Source organism: Dendronephthya gigantea, unplaced genomic scaffold (assembly GCF_004324835.1).
Source record: "Dendronephthya gigantea isolate DGI-Jeju-01 unplaced genomic scaffold, DenGig_1.0 000044F, whole genome shotgun sequence".
NCBI classification, from domain to species: domain Eukaryota; kingdom Metazoa; phylum Cnidaria; class Anthozoa; order Malacalcyonacea; family Nephtheidae; genus Dendronephthya; species Dendronephthya gigantea.
In genome coordinates, this window is record NW_021163054.1 from 994852 (window position 1) to 1007154 (window position 12303).

General features: G+C 35.5%; 1 protein-coding gene and 2 long non-coding RNA genes across 4 annotated transcripts in view; 2 read left to right on the plus strand and 1 right to left on the minus strand.

Annotated features, from left to right (window-relative positions):
- The window catches only part of LOC114527418 (cytoskeleton-associated protein 5-like), a 34241-nt gene extending 33252 nt beyond the window's left edge, over positions 1–989 (minus strand). The window contains exon 1 of the mRNA XM_028549048.1: positions 828–989. Within this exon, the coding sequence (XP_028404849.1) occupies positions 828–884 (57 nt within the window). The 5' untranslated portion in view covers positions 885–989. The remainder of the gene's footprint in view (positions 1–827) is intronic.
- A 296-nt stretch (positions 990–1285) lies between these two features.
- Positions 1286–2023, plus strand: LOC114527404. The gene is made up of 3 exons (XR_003687404.1): positions 1286–1524; positions 1783–1817; positions 1978–2023. It is a non-coding gene; the product is annotated as an uncharacterized LOC114527404 (long non-coding RNA).
- A 23-nt stretch (positions 2024–2046) lies between these two features.
- LOC114527405 lies at positions 2047–3580 on the plus strand. Of its 2 annotated transcripts, XR_003687406.1 has the most exons (5): positions 2356–2369; positions 2447–2473; positions 2624–2695; positions 2808–2878; positions 3286–3580. It is a non-coding gene; the product is annotated as an uncharacterized LOC114527405 (long non-coding RNA). The 2 variants fall into 2 exon arrangements; XR_003687405.1 differs by having other exon boundaries at positions 2047–2473.
- The last annotated feature ends 8723 nt before the right edge of the window (positions 3581–12303 follow it).

A 12303-nucleotide genomic window follows, 5' to 3' on the forward strand; every position in this document is an offset into this window, starting at 1 on the left:
GAGATCCCGCTTGTAATACAAACACTAATTAGTGTTTATATGACCACTTTTCATCCTGCCTTGGCGGGACGAGAAATTGCCATATAAACACTCCATCCCGCTTGGCCAGGATGATTCGCGATTAACATACATTAGGAGCATGCCATCCCGCCTAGGCGAGTTTCCCGGCTAAGCGGGATGAAAACATCCCGTCCCGGCTAGACTGGATCATATAAACAGGCCCTTAGTTACTTATCTGTTACATTTATATAAATGCACATACATACATTTATATAATTCACTGGATGAGTAAGAGCTAGCTTGGTGTATGCAAAAATCTTTGAAAAGCAAGATTTTGAATATTCACAGGTATTAATTCAACTTTGTTAGAAATATTTTTTGATACAGTATTTTGGCTGACAAGAATATGCACATCTAACTTTGTATGGTCTAATCATGCAAGCATACGTAATAAAACTACTTATATATTTTAAAGCTTTCAAAAACGCATACCTAACAAACACCCACATTACTATTTGGCAAACAAAGTATCAAAACTTAAAGAAAAAATTTTACCCTTGTGAACTGTGAACAAGCTGTCTGTAAACTTTCGTACAGTCAAATTATAGAATTTTATCCTATTAAATAGGTAAGAGGCCTTCGATAGGATTCGTTAAGGTTTTGCAAGATCACACACAAAGTGCGTGTTAAAATCAAGTGGGTTTAGTTTTTTGAATATTGATGTAATAATAATAAAAAAGAGAAATGATGAATTTAATTAATAAAACACGAAAGTTCAGTCAGTATATAAACCACTGCAGAACCGGAGATCGATATGCGAGACTAACCTTATGTTGGACCCTTTCTTCCAGTGGTAGTTTAGTGAAATCCGCTTCTTCAGCCATTTTTAAAAGAGTAAAAACAGAAGAAAAATCCCTCTCAAAGCAAAGAATATCAAAAGTGATGTCTTCAACGTTCGTCCATGTTGACTTTCCGCCTGATCATGTGATCTTTATTAACCAATCAAATCAGAAGATTAAGAAATTTACCAAATTTAAATTTTAGTTCCCGCCACTCAACCACAGAATACCTTACAGAAGTGGAACTCCTGTACTTTTTTCGTAAGTGTGATTCGTCACTTAGCAAGTGCATTTTTTTGAGGCTGTCACCCCCCTGCCAATACTGAATATGGCTTGATTTTAGACATTGGCAGGGGGGCGACTACCTCAAAAAAATGCACTTGCTAAGTGACGAATCATGACGAATCACACTTACGAAAAAATAGTATAGAGTTCCACTTCTGGTAGGTATTCTGTGACTCAACAGTCTGAATTATATAGAGAATATTACACTATCTACAGTTTATTTCGAGTGTTGAAGACTTGAAGAGAATATTGCTCACAAGTGAGCGCAATTCTGTTTATTATATGAACAAATTATAAGCAAACGACAATTCTTAATGTTAATTCGTTTACATCCAATTTAATACTTCCAAGTTCCAACAAAGTGAAAGCCTCGTGCTGTGTAACTGAAATTTGGACTGCGGTAAGTCTGGTAATAATAAAAAATCTTTATAAAATATTGAACATTTCGAAGTTTGCCCAATAAATTATACTGCACTTCTCGCTTGTTGACATTTTAATTTACAAATTTGAGGAGAAACATTTTTTGAAGAAACTGCTACAACTGTGTTATTGCGTATAATATATTAAAATATACCGATTTTTGCAACCCTATCATTGGCTAATGCGCTTTACCCCTTTGGGAAATAATAAAAATATTAATTTTTTTCTTATATTTTAGATTAACAGAAGTTTTAAAAAAAAAAGCCAAAACATGTAAGTTTGTTTTTATTACAATAGATATATTTTTTCAAAACTAATATTTGTATTTTATGATTTTTGAGCTTAATACAACATTATTTCAACAAAGCACTTTTTTCATAATGTTGGTAGTGCAATTATTGTATTAATACATCTACTTCACCAACTATTTTAGTGGAGAATGAGGATGAATCATGAACTCATACTTGGTATGTATAGAGGCACATATTTATATATCTTTCACTCTGAATGTAGAAATTAGCAACTGATGAAAATGTTGTTGATCATTTCCAATGTTCAAAAATCTGATTTATCAATTAAAGATTTTTCTTGTTGGATTTTAGACATTGATAATGATAATGATGATGGTAAATATGATTAAAAAACTATTTGAAATATTTTAATTTAGTCACAGTTAGTTAATTTCACATAGCACTAAAATGATAACAACCAGATAAGTTTCATGATTGATGTGATTTATTGATGCATTCGCTTTCCCCTGCACAACTGAAATACTTTCATTTAATCTAGTGAGTCCTCCACCTCAGGAAAAATAATATTAACCAGGTAAGTTTCATGATTGATGTGATTTATTGATGCATGCGCTTTCCCCTGCACAACTGAAATACTTTCATTTAATCTAGTGAGTCCTCCACCTCAAGAAAGGCCTGGTATGCTTATTGAATATGCATAAAAATGATCTGTTCTTGAAATTTTGTATATACTGCCTATAATTGTTTAACATTTTATGATTAGAAATGTACAGCAATTGCATCTTGATATACATTGAAATGAACTAACTTATATTTTCAATTCTCAAGCTTTGCAAGTTGTAAACCGTGAAGGTATATTAGTACTTTGTTCAATATTATTGTTGCGGGGAGCAGGCAGAGGTACTGTATGATGCATTATATCCACAACATTTGTTTCCGGTTTTTGTCATTGCATGCTACTCAACAAATATTACATTGTGAGGATGCTCAATATGACATTTTGTCTTTTTAGTGTTACATGGACAAGTGAGAGGTTACTAAAGTTTAATTGCTAATGGTCATGCAGCTAACTCCAGATTTTTGGTAGGCTGGAAACCAATTATTTCTTGATATCATTTCTTGATATTAGGGCGGTGTTACAAATGTGGCCTGCGCGGCCACAGAGCAGCGACTTGCCAACACGTATGTACAGTAGTAACAGTACCTTATGATATGTCAGGTAATGTATAGTCAGTTGTTAGGTCACTGGTTCACAAATAATATAATCATGGCTTCAGGGCTAGGCTTAGATAGTAGATGGTGCGAAAGAAGAATTTTATTGGTCTCATCAAATTTTAATGGTCTTGGCAAAGACGCTGGGCATCGCAATATATGACAATAATGTTTTAGGCTATTTCTCTCTCTAACTGGTGACGCGATTGATTATCCTGCAGTTCTATCACCAATTTACAGTTAACTCAAAGCTAAATAATGACATTTTTTATTTATAGGGGCTGTTTGTTTGTTATGTGGCCGACGAGGCCACACTAAAGTCGTGTGTCCCCAGCTTCAGGCGGCACACAAAACACCGGCCAAGCTGGTAATGCAGTTTACAAACTGCACGTTTGAGAAGTAAATATTGCTTGAACTTCTCAAACGTGCAGATTAGGCTACGTTGACATACAGTCTAATTGAAATTTCCTCATTCAAGATCTTGCCCGTGGTTAACATTTAAAAAAACAACGAGCTATCAGTACATCAAAGACGAGACAATATTGTTTTCAACTAGCTGCTCAGATATCACTGTCAACGTAGCCTCATGTTGTTGTCACGTTATAATAATAAATTTTAAAATTGTTTCCTTTTTTAATAAGTAAATTTTTATTTTTATTATTCCGTAAATTTTGTATTAATTATTGTAAATTTGTTAGATAGTTTGTATTTATATATTTTTTGAATTAAATTTAATTTTTACCGGGTTTTGGAAATTATGTTATCGAATTAAGAGCCGGCGAGGGGTTACTGCATGCATGTATTTCTAGTATGTTGATAGGGTAGTCAAAAAGGAGTAAATATTGATAATTATATGCGGACACAACCAGCGTCCAGCGATCTTTTAGCGAGGAACCCAATGCTCTTAACATCAAGGTTGTTTACGGATTGATAAAACAGGGGTTTTGTGGTTGTTGATAAAATAAAACATGACTGATATCATGTTGATCCAGTGCTGTTCCAACAACATTGTTCAAGCCTTGTTATTTCATCAATCATTGCTGCCGCAGCGAGCGAGCCTGGGGCGAGCGAGCAAGGCAGCAGACCTAATTGATGTAAGTTGGGAATTTTTTAAATTTTGCTTTAGCGCATTGCATTGTGGTCGAATATTAGATAGACCCACAATGCTATGCGTGAATCAACTTTATATAAATATATTGTTTCTTCCCATTGCTTCCTTTTCGGCTTTTCCATTCGGGCATTCTGGTGAACAGTTAAAAAATTTTGTGATTGCCAGTTTCTTAGCTTTTTTACCCTCATTTCATCGCTGATTATTACATTCGCAGATCATTAATCGAGACTGCAGGTAAGCAAACATGACCATGTGCCGTTGATCGCAAATATATCTCTGAAAAACAACGTTCCAGGCTCGACATGATCATGTGCCGTTGGTCGCAAATATATCTCTGAATAACAACGCGCTCATGCCTTTCGCAGAGCAAGCAGAGGCTAGGCGGTATAAAGAACAATTACTTGATGATGCAATTTTTTTTTTAACGAGTTTTTGATGTCATTCTGTTCCACTCTCCTCAAGTTGGTGTTAAGCACGGTAAGTTGCTGTCAGTAAAAGATAATGTTTTGTAAAATTTTATAGATATATAGATATTTTACCACTTCCGATTTCACTCGCTGCATTTACTGCGCTTTTGGTGGTTTGGCCTTAACAAGGAACATTCAAACAACAAATCGTTGTATATTTGAAAGACAGTTAGCTTATATTTATTGACATTTATGCGCATTGCCATTCATAATTATTCGCTATTAAATTTACATATTTGTGCGTGCTCTTTGCCCCGGAACTTTGAATTTTATAACACCTGTTGGCTTCTTTATATGCAAAGCGTTAAATATTTGAAAGACAGGGCACTCTGTCAACTTAAATTTGTCGATATTTACTGTTATTGGTGAATGATAATTGATATTTTCTATTCAGTCTTTGTGTGTGTACCGTTCTTTGCCCCTCGGATACATACAGTATATACCATTGACATTTGATACAGCATTAATACAGCTTCGATTTGACTTGCCGAATTTAGGATAATACGTGTTGGTTTTTTATGCATAGCGTTAAATGTTTGAAAAACAGAGCACTCAATCAACTTATATTTATTAATGTTCATTATTTTTGATGAATGATATTTTCTATTTAATTTATATATTTGCGTGTGTGTTGATCTTTGCCCCTTGGAATTGAACTCTTAGACTTTGAACCACTATATAGCATTGACATTGATTCACCTCCCATTTCACTTGCCAAATTTAGACTTTGGACTTTTACATATAGCTTCAAATACTTTTCCTTTATTTAAAATATTTCAGCATTTTTCATATTCCTGTGTATTGATATATTTGCTGCTGGTTTGTTTTAAACTTATTTGGTGTGTATTTTACATGCCTCGTTTTTTGGTGTGTATTTTACATGCCTTGCTTTTTTCTGTGTTTTTGAAGTGTTCTAGCTATATATTTTGATATCGAATGTTGTGACTTGACTTCAAAACGTTTGTTTTATCTGGTCAGTTGCAGTTAAAATTTGAAATGTCTTATGACCAAGGACAACATAGTCAATCTTTTCTTTTTACTCCTCTTCATGCCAAATCGCAAAGATTTTTGTGTTCATTGGTTGACTTGCCATTAGTAAAGGAGCATAAATGCAATCATTCACCACCAAAAGCGCAGTAAATACAGCGAGTGAAATCGGAAGTGGTAAAATATCTATATATCTATAAAATTTTACAAAACATTATCTTTTACTGACAGCAACTTACCGTGCTTAACACCAACTTGAGGAGAGTAGAACAGAATGATATCAAAAATTCTGTTAGAACAAAAATTGCATCATCAAGTAATTGTTCTTTATATCGCCTAGCCCGGCTCTGCTGGCTCTGGGAAAGGCATGAGCACGTTGTTATTCAGAGATATATTTGCCATCAACGGCACATGATCCTGTTTGCTTACCTGCAGTCTCGATTAATGATCTGCGAAACAAAGGATTTTGCTAATTTGCATTAGGTTCGGCACATGGAAAGTTCGTCGTCTGTAACGGGCCTCATTGATGTTGTACATTTACAACTTCTAGCGAAACGTTAAACAATCTCAAACAATTAGCCAAGTTTTCAAGTCACATGTGAAGAGTTCACAACTACCTTATCTTTTTTAAATAAGTAGATTTCAGTAACACAACAACCTACTATTATGATCACGTGCATTCAAAATAAAACAGCTGGCGAACTTGCACATGCTTCATCTTTGTTCATTTAATCTATTCAGCAAAAACTTAGACCCAAACAAAAAAAACAATTTACTTAAAATCCTCATAAACAGTGAATAGTGAATACTTCGTTCTCCAAGGCTGTTGTCCAACCCGATTTGGCGATTAGCCGATTAAGTACTTCTTTCTACAATTCAATCCTGCATGACTAGGCTTGCGCAAGCGCGTGTTTGCAGATATACAATAATTATGCAATAAAGGCAGCATTCACTACCTGTAGGTAACCTAGTAATAATATTGTTCCGACAATCGTGAAGAACATTGTTCCAATAAGGGGGGGGGGGGATGCAGCACAACATTGTTCAATCCTGTCGAGAACAATGTTGAACAACTTGATTACAATATTGATTTCAGTAGTTGATTTTTAGGCGTGTAGCATTTTTTAAAGACCTTATGGTTTTAAAATAAACCTTTGCTTGATCATGTAGCGGAGCAATAGTATCAAACGCCTTTTTATCGAACGATAAAGTAATTTAACTGGTTGTCATGTTCTATGTTACTGGTTTCTATGGTTAGAACGTATATCGATGTAGAGAAGGTCGTTCTTAAGTTTTCTGTATATAGGGGTGGTTATTTCCTTCTAAGAGACTGAGTGTAACGTTTAGGAAATTTAAAAGATGGTTATTAATTTCTACAGTTATTTTTAATTTTATTTGATTAGAAATTTCATGTAAGCCTTTTATAGCTTGGCGGGGTTGCCGCCCATTTTTGCTTTAAAGGATCAACAGGCCATCGCCTCTATCTATCAACTTGATTTGAACCAAATTTTTCCGACAATTTACTTATGTACGCCCACAAGATCACAAACTTCGGCACCGGTATTAAAACTGCCCATAGTAACATCAAACAGACTTTGAGAAGATTTTTACAATTTCTTTAAAGAATCGTCGTATAATTAAGAAACAAAAAGTGCCATAGGTTCCATTAGAAATAAAATGGTTTGTGCAATTTTGCAAATGTTTGTAAATGTTGCTAGACAATCAAATAAGTACAATACGTTGTTATATTCTAACGTGCAAAAACAAGTATGAGCAATTTTGTAAGCAAGTTTGAGTTTCATTGTCAACCATGTTGAATTAGTGCTACTTTTGTCGTTCCTTCTTCATCATCACTATCATTTTCCTCTTCACCATGTTCTGTATGAAGTATCAAATATGGAGCAATTGCTGGAGAATAGCGCGCGACAAGTTTGTACTTGCCCTTTTGGAATATTGAATGGGGATCGATCTTTTTGACATTCACGACACCTTCATTAAATCTTTTCAGATCCCAAGTCTTGATTCCCAAATTAACCTTTCCCTTTGGATGATCAGCCAATCTTTCTTTGTTGAATACATGTTTAGGCTCTGCTTTCCTAAGATTGACGTTTTTTGATCCACGCTGAGGAATAGCATCATCTTTAAATCTCTTTAAATGGGATTTCTTCATAGTAATTTCATAGGCTTCCATGTCAAGTGACGGTTCCGCGGCACGTTTGTGGTCTAAGTAACCTTTAGTATGCTTGGTGCTCTCAGATACCCAAGTCTCTCCGGTTGGCTTTGTTTGTTTGTAACCATGTGGCATTTCTTTCATTTCAATAGCTAATTTTCCATCTTCAGAGGGCATTACTCGGTATACACGTCCTGCCCTTGCTTCAGTAACTTCAAGACCACCGATAGCACCTATAAAATATAAATGCAAACACTTCTTCATATTCTGTCAAAATGTGAATATTGGAATACATAGGAAATAATACTTAGATTTGAAAGCTATTATTGTTGTTTATAACTGAACGATCTTCATCGAGATTGCAAAGACAATTGCACCAATTTATTTGTGAATATAGTTTTAGGTAAAATTTATTCTTTATTTCTGATTCAGTACCCGTGACTCCACCCAATAAACCCGAACCAACAGCTTCACCAGGATCGATTTCATTTCCATGAATGGCATCATTTGCAACGGATTCACCAGCACCTGCTAAAGCTCCGACAGCCCCAGCACCAATCGCTGCCGCCGTAGCGCCAAACGGAGCTAATGCTCCACCTGTTGCCACCGTTGCACCAACTGCCACTCCCGTAATCACGGCACTACCCAAAGCAATGCCCGAAGCTTTTCCCAATTGCTCTGCTTCTTCCATGTTTCCTTTGGAGGCTTCGACAGCAGCTCGGATTCCTGAACCAAATAAGCTATTCTCAGAATATTTTTCCCATTCATCTCTAGCTGCTTCATGATCTCCACCTGCAATCTCATCTCCAAGCGAATCGCCAGCAGTTGCAAGTTCTTGGAAAACAGGAACATTCCTTAGAAATCCTCCTCCAAGTAGTGCGGAACCAGTAGCTTTCCCCATATTTTTACCAAGGCGAACAGCTTCATCGTTATCACCTTTTGCTGCAGCGATAGCAGCCTTCACACCTGAACCTATTACACTATGTTCGGAATAGTCAATCCAGCGTTGGCGAGCCTTTTCAGGATGACCAGTAATTGCATCTCCAAGAGATTCAAAGCTTGTTACAACTTCGTGTATTACAGGAACGTTGCCCATCTTCTAAGACGATGATTCAAGATGATGGATTTTACTGCAAAAATGCAACGTTAAAATACATATTTGACACAGCAGCTCGCGATTTTATTAGGACATGTCTATATTAATATATTGATTCATGAAAAACAACCGACCTCCTTATGGCATCGAGCACCAAATGAGGCACCAAAATCTATTAAAAGATTTTTGATTAATTTGACGGAAATATTATGTATCAAATAGGCCACTACCCCATTATATTCACAATATATTTTCACGTTTTATTTCGGCATTAATTGAAATTAGTTTAAGTCATTGAAATTAGTTTAAATAATTAGGCTTAAATCATTGAAATTGCGATTTTAAACTAAAATTATGTCGAATCACTTGAATCCACTTAAAAATCGAATCTTAAATCACTTAAAAATCGAGTCTTAAATCCCTTAATTCGTATTGATGACGTACTTCTAACAGCGCTAGAAGTCAGAGGAACAACATTGCGCTAGATGTACAAGTGACACAGCGCTGAAACAGCGCTTGAACAGTGCCAACACCGCGCTAACTCGAACTAAAAAATTGTCTTCTATGGTAATAGCACTATCTTAGTTATGGGACGATCGGATTGTATTACCATAGTTTGCGCGCAAGTTACGTCAGATTTAATGAAGGCGAGCACTATATAAACGCTCGCACAATTACATTTATGAGAGATATATACGAGAAAGAGGTATATACGAGGGAGAGATATATACAAAACTGTACATAGAAGGAAATATATATTTCAAAACTTGACTGGTGTACTACTTGATATTACGACGATGGTGCAAGCCTGAAGTACCTAATTACTAGTTTGCTAATATGGTCCCTGGGACACAGACACACCCGGTTTTACGGTCCAACGTTACAGTTAACTCGGTGCTAAAATGATATTCTTAGATTTACCTGCTGTGCAGAATGATTGTGAGTTACGATTTTTCTTAACAAAACAATTATTTTACAAATCTTTTAAACTAGCACCTGTAAATGTATCTATTGCAGCCTTTATATAGTTCCATTAGCCAAAAGAATCACATAGTTTTAAGTATTTTTATCTGATATTTTATACAAATTTACCAGTTCAACAATTGTTTTATTTCTTGAATCATAATACTATGAAATAATACTGTCATCTCCAGCTATAATGGTGATAAACGTATTTATACAAAAACTTTGGGAAACAAGCCTTATAATCGTACTGGAACAACAACCGATATGCTAGCTGATAATCAAGGGACATCAAAAAGAAATAATTTGAAAACGTCTAAAACCTTTCTCTCTTTCAAAACTAAGCTTTATGTTATCAGACGATTTGTGCCACCATTCTTGAACCTTACTCTCTTTTTGTTTTCTCCACCTATTCTGTTTTTAAAAACTATGCATTTCCTATCTTTTGTAAATTTGCTTTTATATATGTTATTATTCTGTCGCTAAAAATGTATTTAAATTAGTACAATAATTGTGCAATAAAATCGATTTCGTTATAACTGAATTCAACTAGCCTGCGCCGCAGACCCATGCCCGAAATAGAAAGGCGGGGAAAAAGAGGGTCTGCGTATCAGAGCCAAATTTCGTGTACTGTAATTTATGCAAAATGTGACGTAAATTGAAATTAGTAATTAACTTTCGCATTTTATGCACGAAACATTTATGATCAAATTTTACAATTCACATGTTCGTCGATCTTTCTTTGAGTCTGCAACAAAAACCTTATCGTCTTTTTGATCTTCATTAACAATTTGCAATGTAAATGCCAATGTGGAGTACTCACGAGTGTATCCTTTGTAAAGAGATTATCGGGAGAGCGAAGGACAAATACCTAGTTCAAGGACGGAGCAAAGAAGACTTTGTGTTTGAGCTTAACAGCTTGCCATTTGTTGTTGACTCGCACGAAAAATATTTTTATTATTCCACTCTAAACCAATCAAAGCTTTGTTGATCGTGGGTAGCCAATCAGGCTTTGTAATTAAATATGTAGCCAATCACACAGCGTCCCCCAGATTCTGGGGATAAATAATTATAGAACACGGAATTTGGCGCTGTTACATAGACGGTATTTCCGTCATATTCCGTCTATGCGTAGACTAAATTCAACTAGCAATCATTTTTGCCATTGCGCATGGCATTAGAAAGTAAAATTATAAGCATTAGTTTATATTTACTATATGCTACTTATGCCACTATAGCAGTCTGTAGTTTGAATCAAATTTGAAATTTTTTGCCAAACCATAGCTTTATCGCAGCCAATGTTTTGCAAACGTTTTATAGGCTACCCACGTGTACGCATTGCGTACCTATTTTTTATTATTATTTTCCTCTCGGGTGGACCCCCAGCGTCGCTAGCTGCAGGCCATATCACCCTAATCGGGAACCTGCGCACAGGTAAGTTGCTAGTTATATCACGTGTTGTATTCACTTTGGGCATATTTCGTTTCACCTTCGAACTTCGAAGCAGTAAAGTAGAATCAATAAAGCGATCAAAATGCTAGCAAGTGCTATCTTTATCTTTACACTCATTACACATACAACTAACTGCACACGCCGAGCAGAGTAAGCCTGCACTAAAGGATTTCAAGCAGTTTCAAAATGGGCTGTTGTGTGTTTCTCCTGCTTTCAACATGCGACTATAGTTCGGTATATTGTTCATTTTTATTATTAAGAACATTTACGACACAAAATTTGTGAACGACGCGATCATATAACGCTTAGTAGGCGTCTTGTTAGTTTTAAATTACCTATCCTATCACTCCCTTGTCAACTTCCCTGTAGGATTCTCAGAAGAGTGCCGACAAACTCTTTCGCGGGGCCGGATTGGAACCTATTTATTTTCCTTTAATGGAGCACCTGGGTTTTTCTCACTCTTTTTCCACTACTACAGAAATCGACTTATTGCATCAAAGAAATAGTTGCATCCTCTGATTGAATAAAAAAAAATAATTTCAGGAAAACTGAGCATAGCGCATAAGCAATATTCTATTTCAATTAATTAATCATTAAAAACTGCGGTTGGGAACAATTTGACTGTTGTTTAAGGTTACAAAGACTGTATTAATTTTCTTGTATGATTGCATGGCGACTTTAGTAATTATAATAACTTGTAGGTACACCACGTAAGTATTAAATACTGCAAAGCTTTCGGTCCGTTAACCCGGACCTTCATCAGTGCAATTGAACAAAATCAATTGAATTTATTGCACTGATGAAGGTCCGGGTTAACGGACCGAAAGCTTTGCAGTATTTAATACTTACGTGGTGTACCTACAAGTTATTATAATTATTAAAGACTGTATTGTTAACACCTTGCCTTCGTTAAAGTATGGTCTTGGTGAATCTAAACTAACCCACAATGCATATTCCAGCGGAAAATGCCCGGAATTTCCACCGCAATTTAATTAAAGCGTAACAAGATGCATTGTGACATTTAAATAAGTTTGTACTTCTATTGACTGT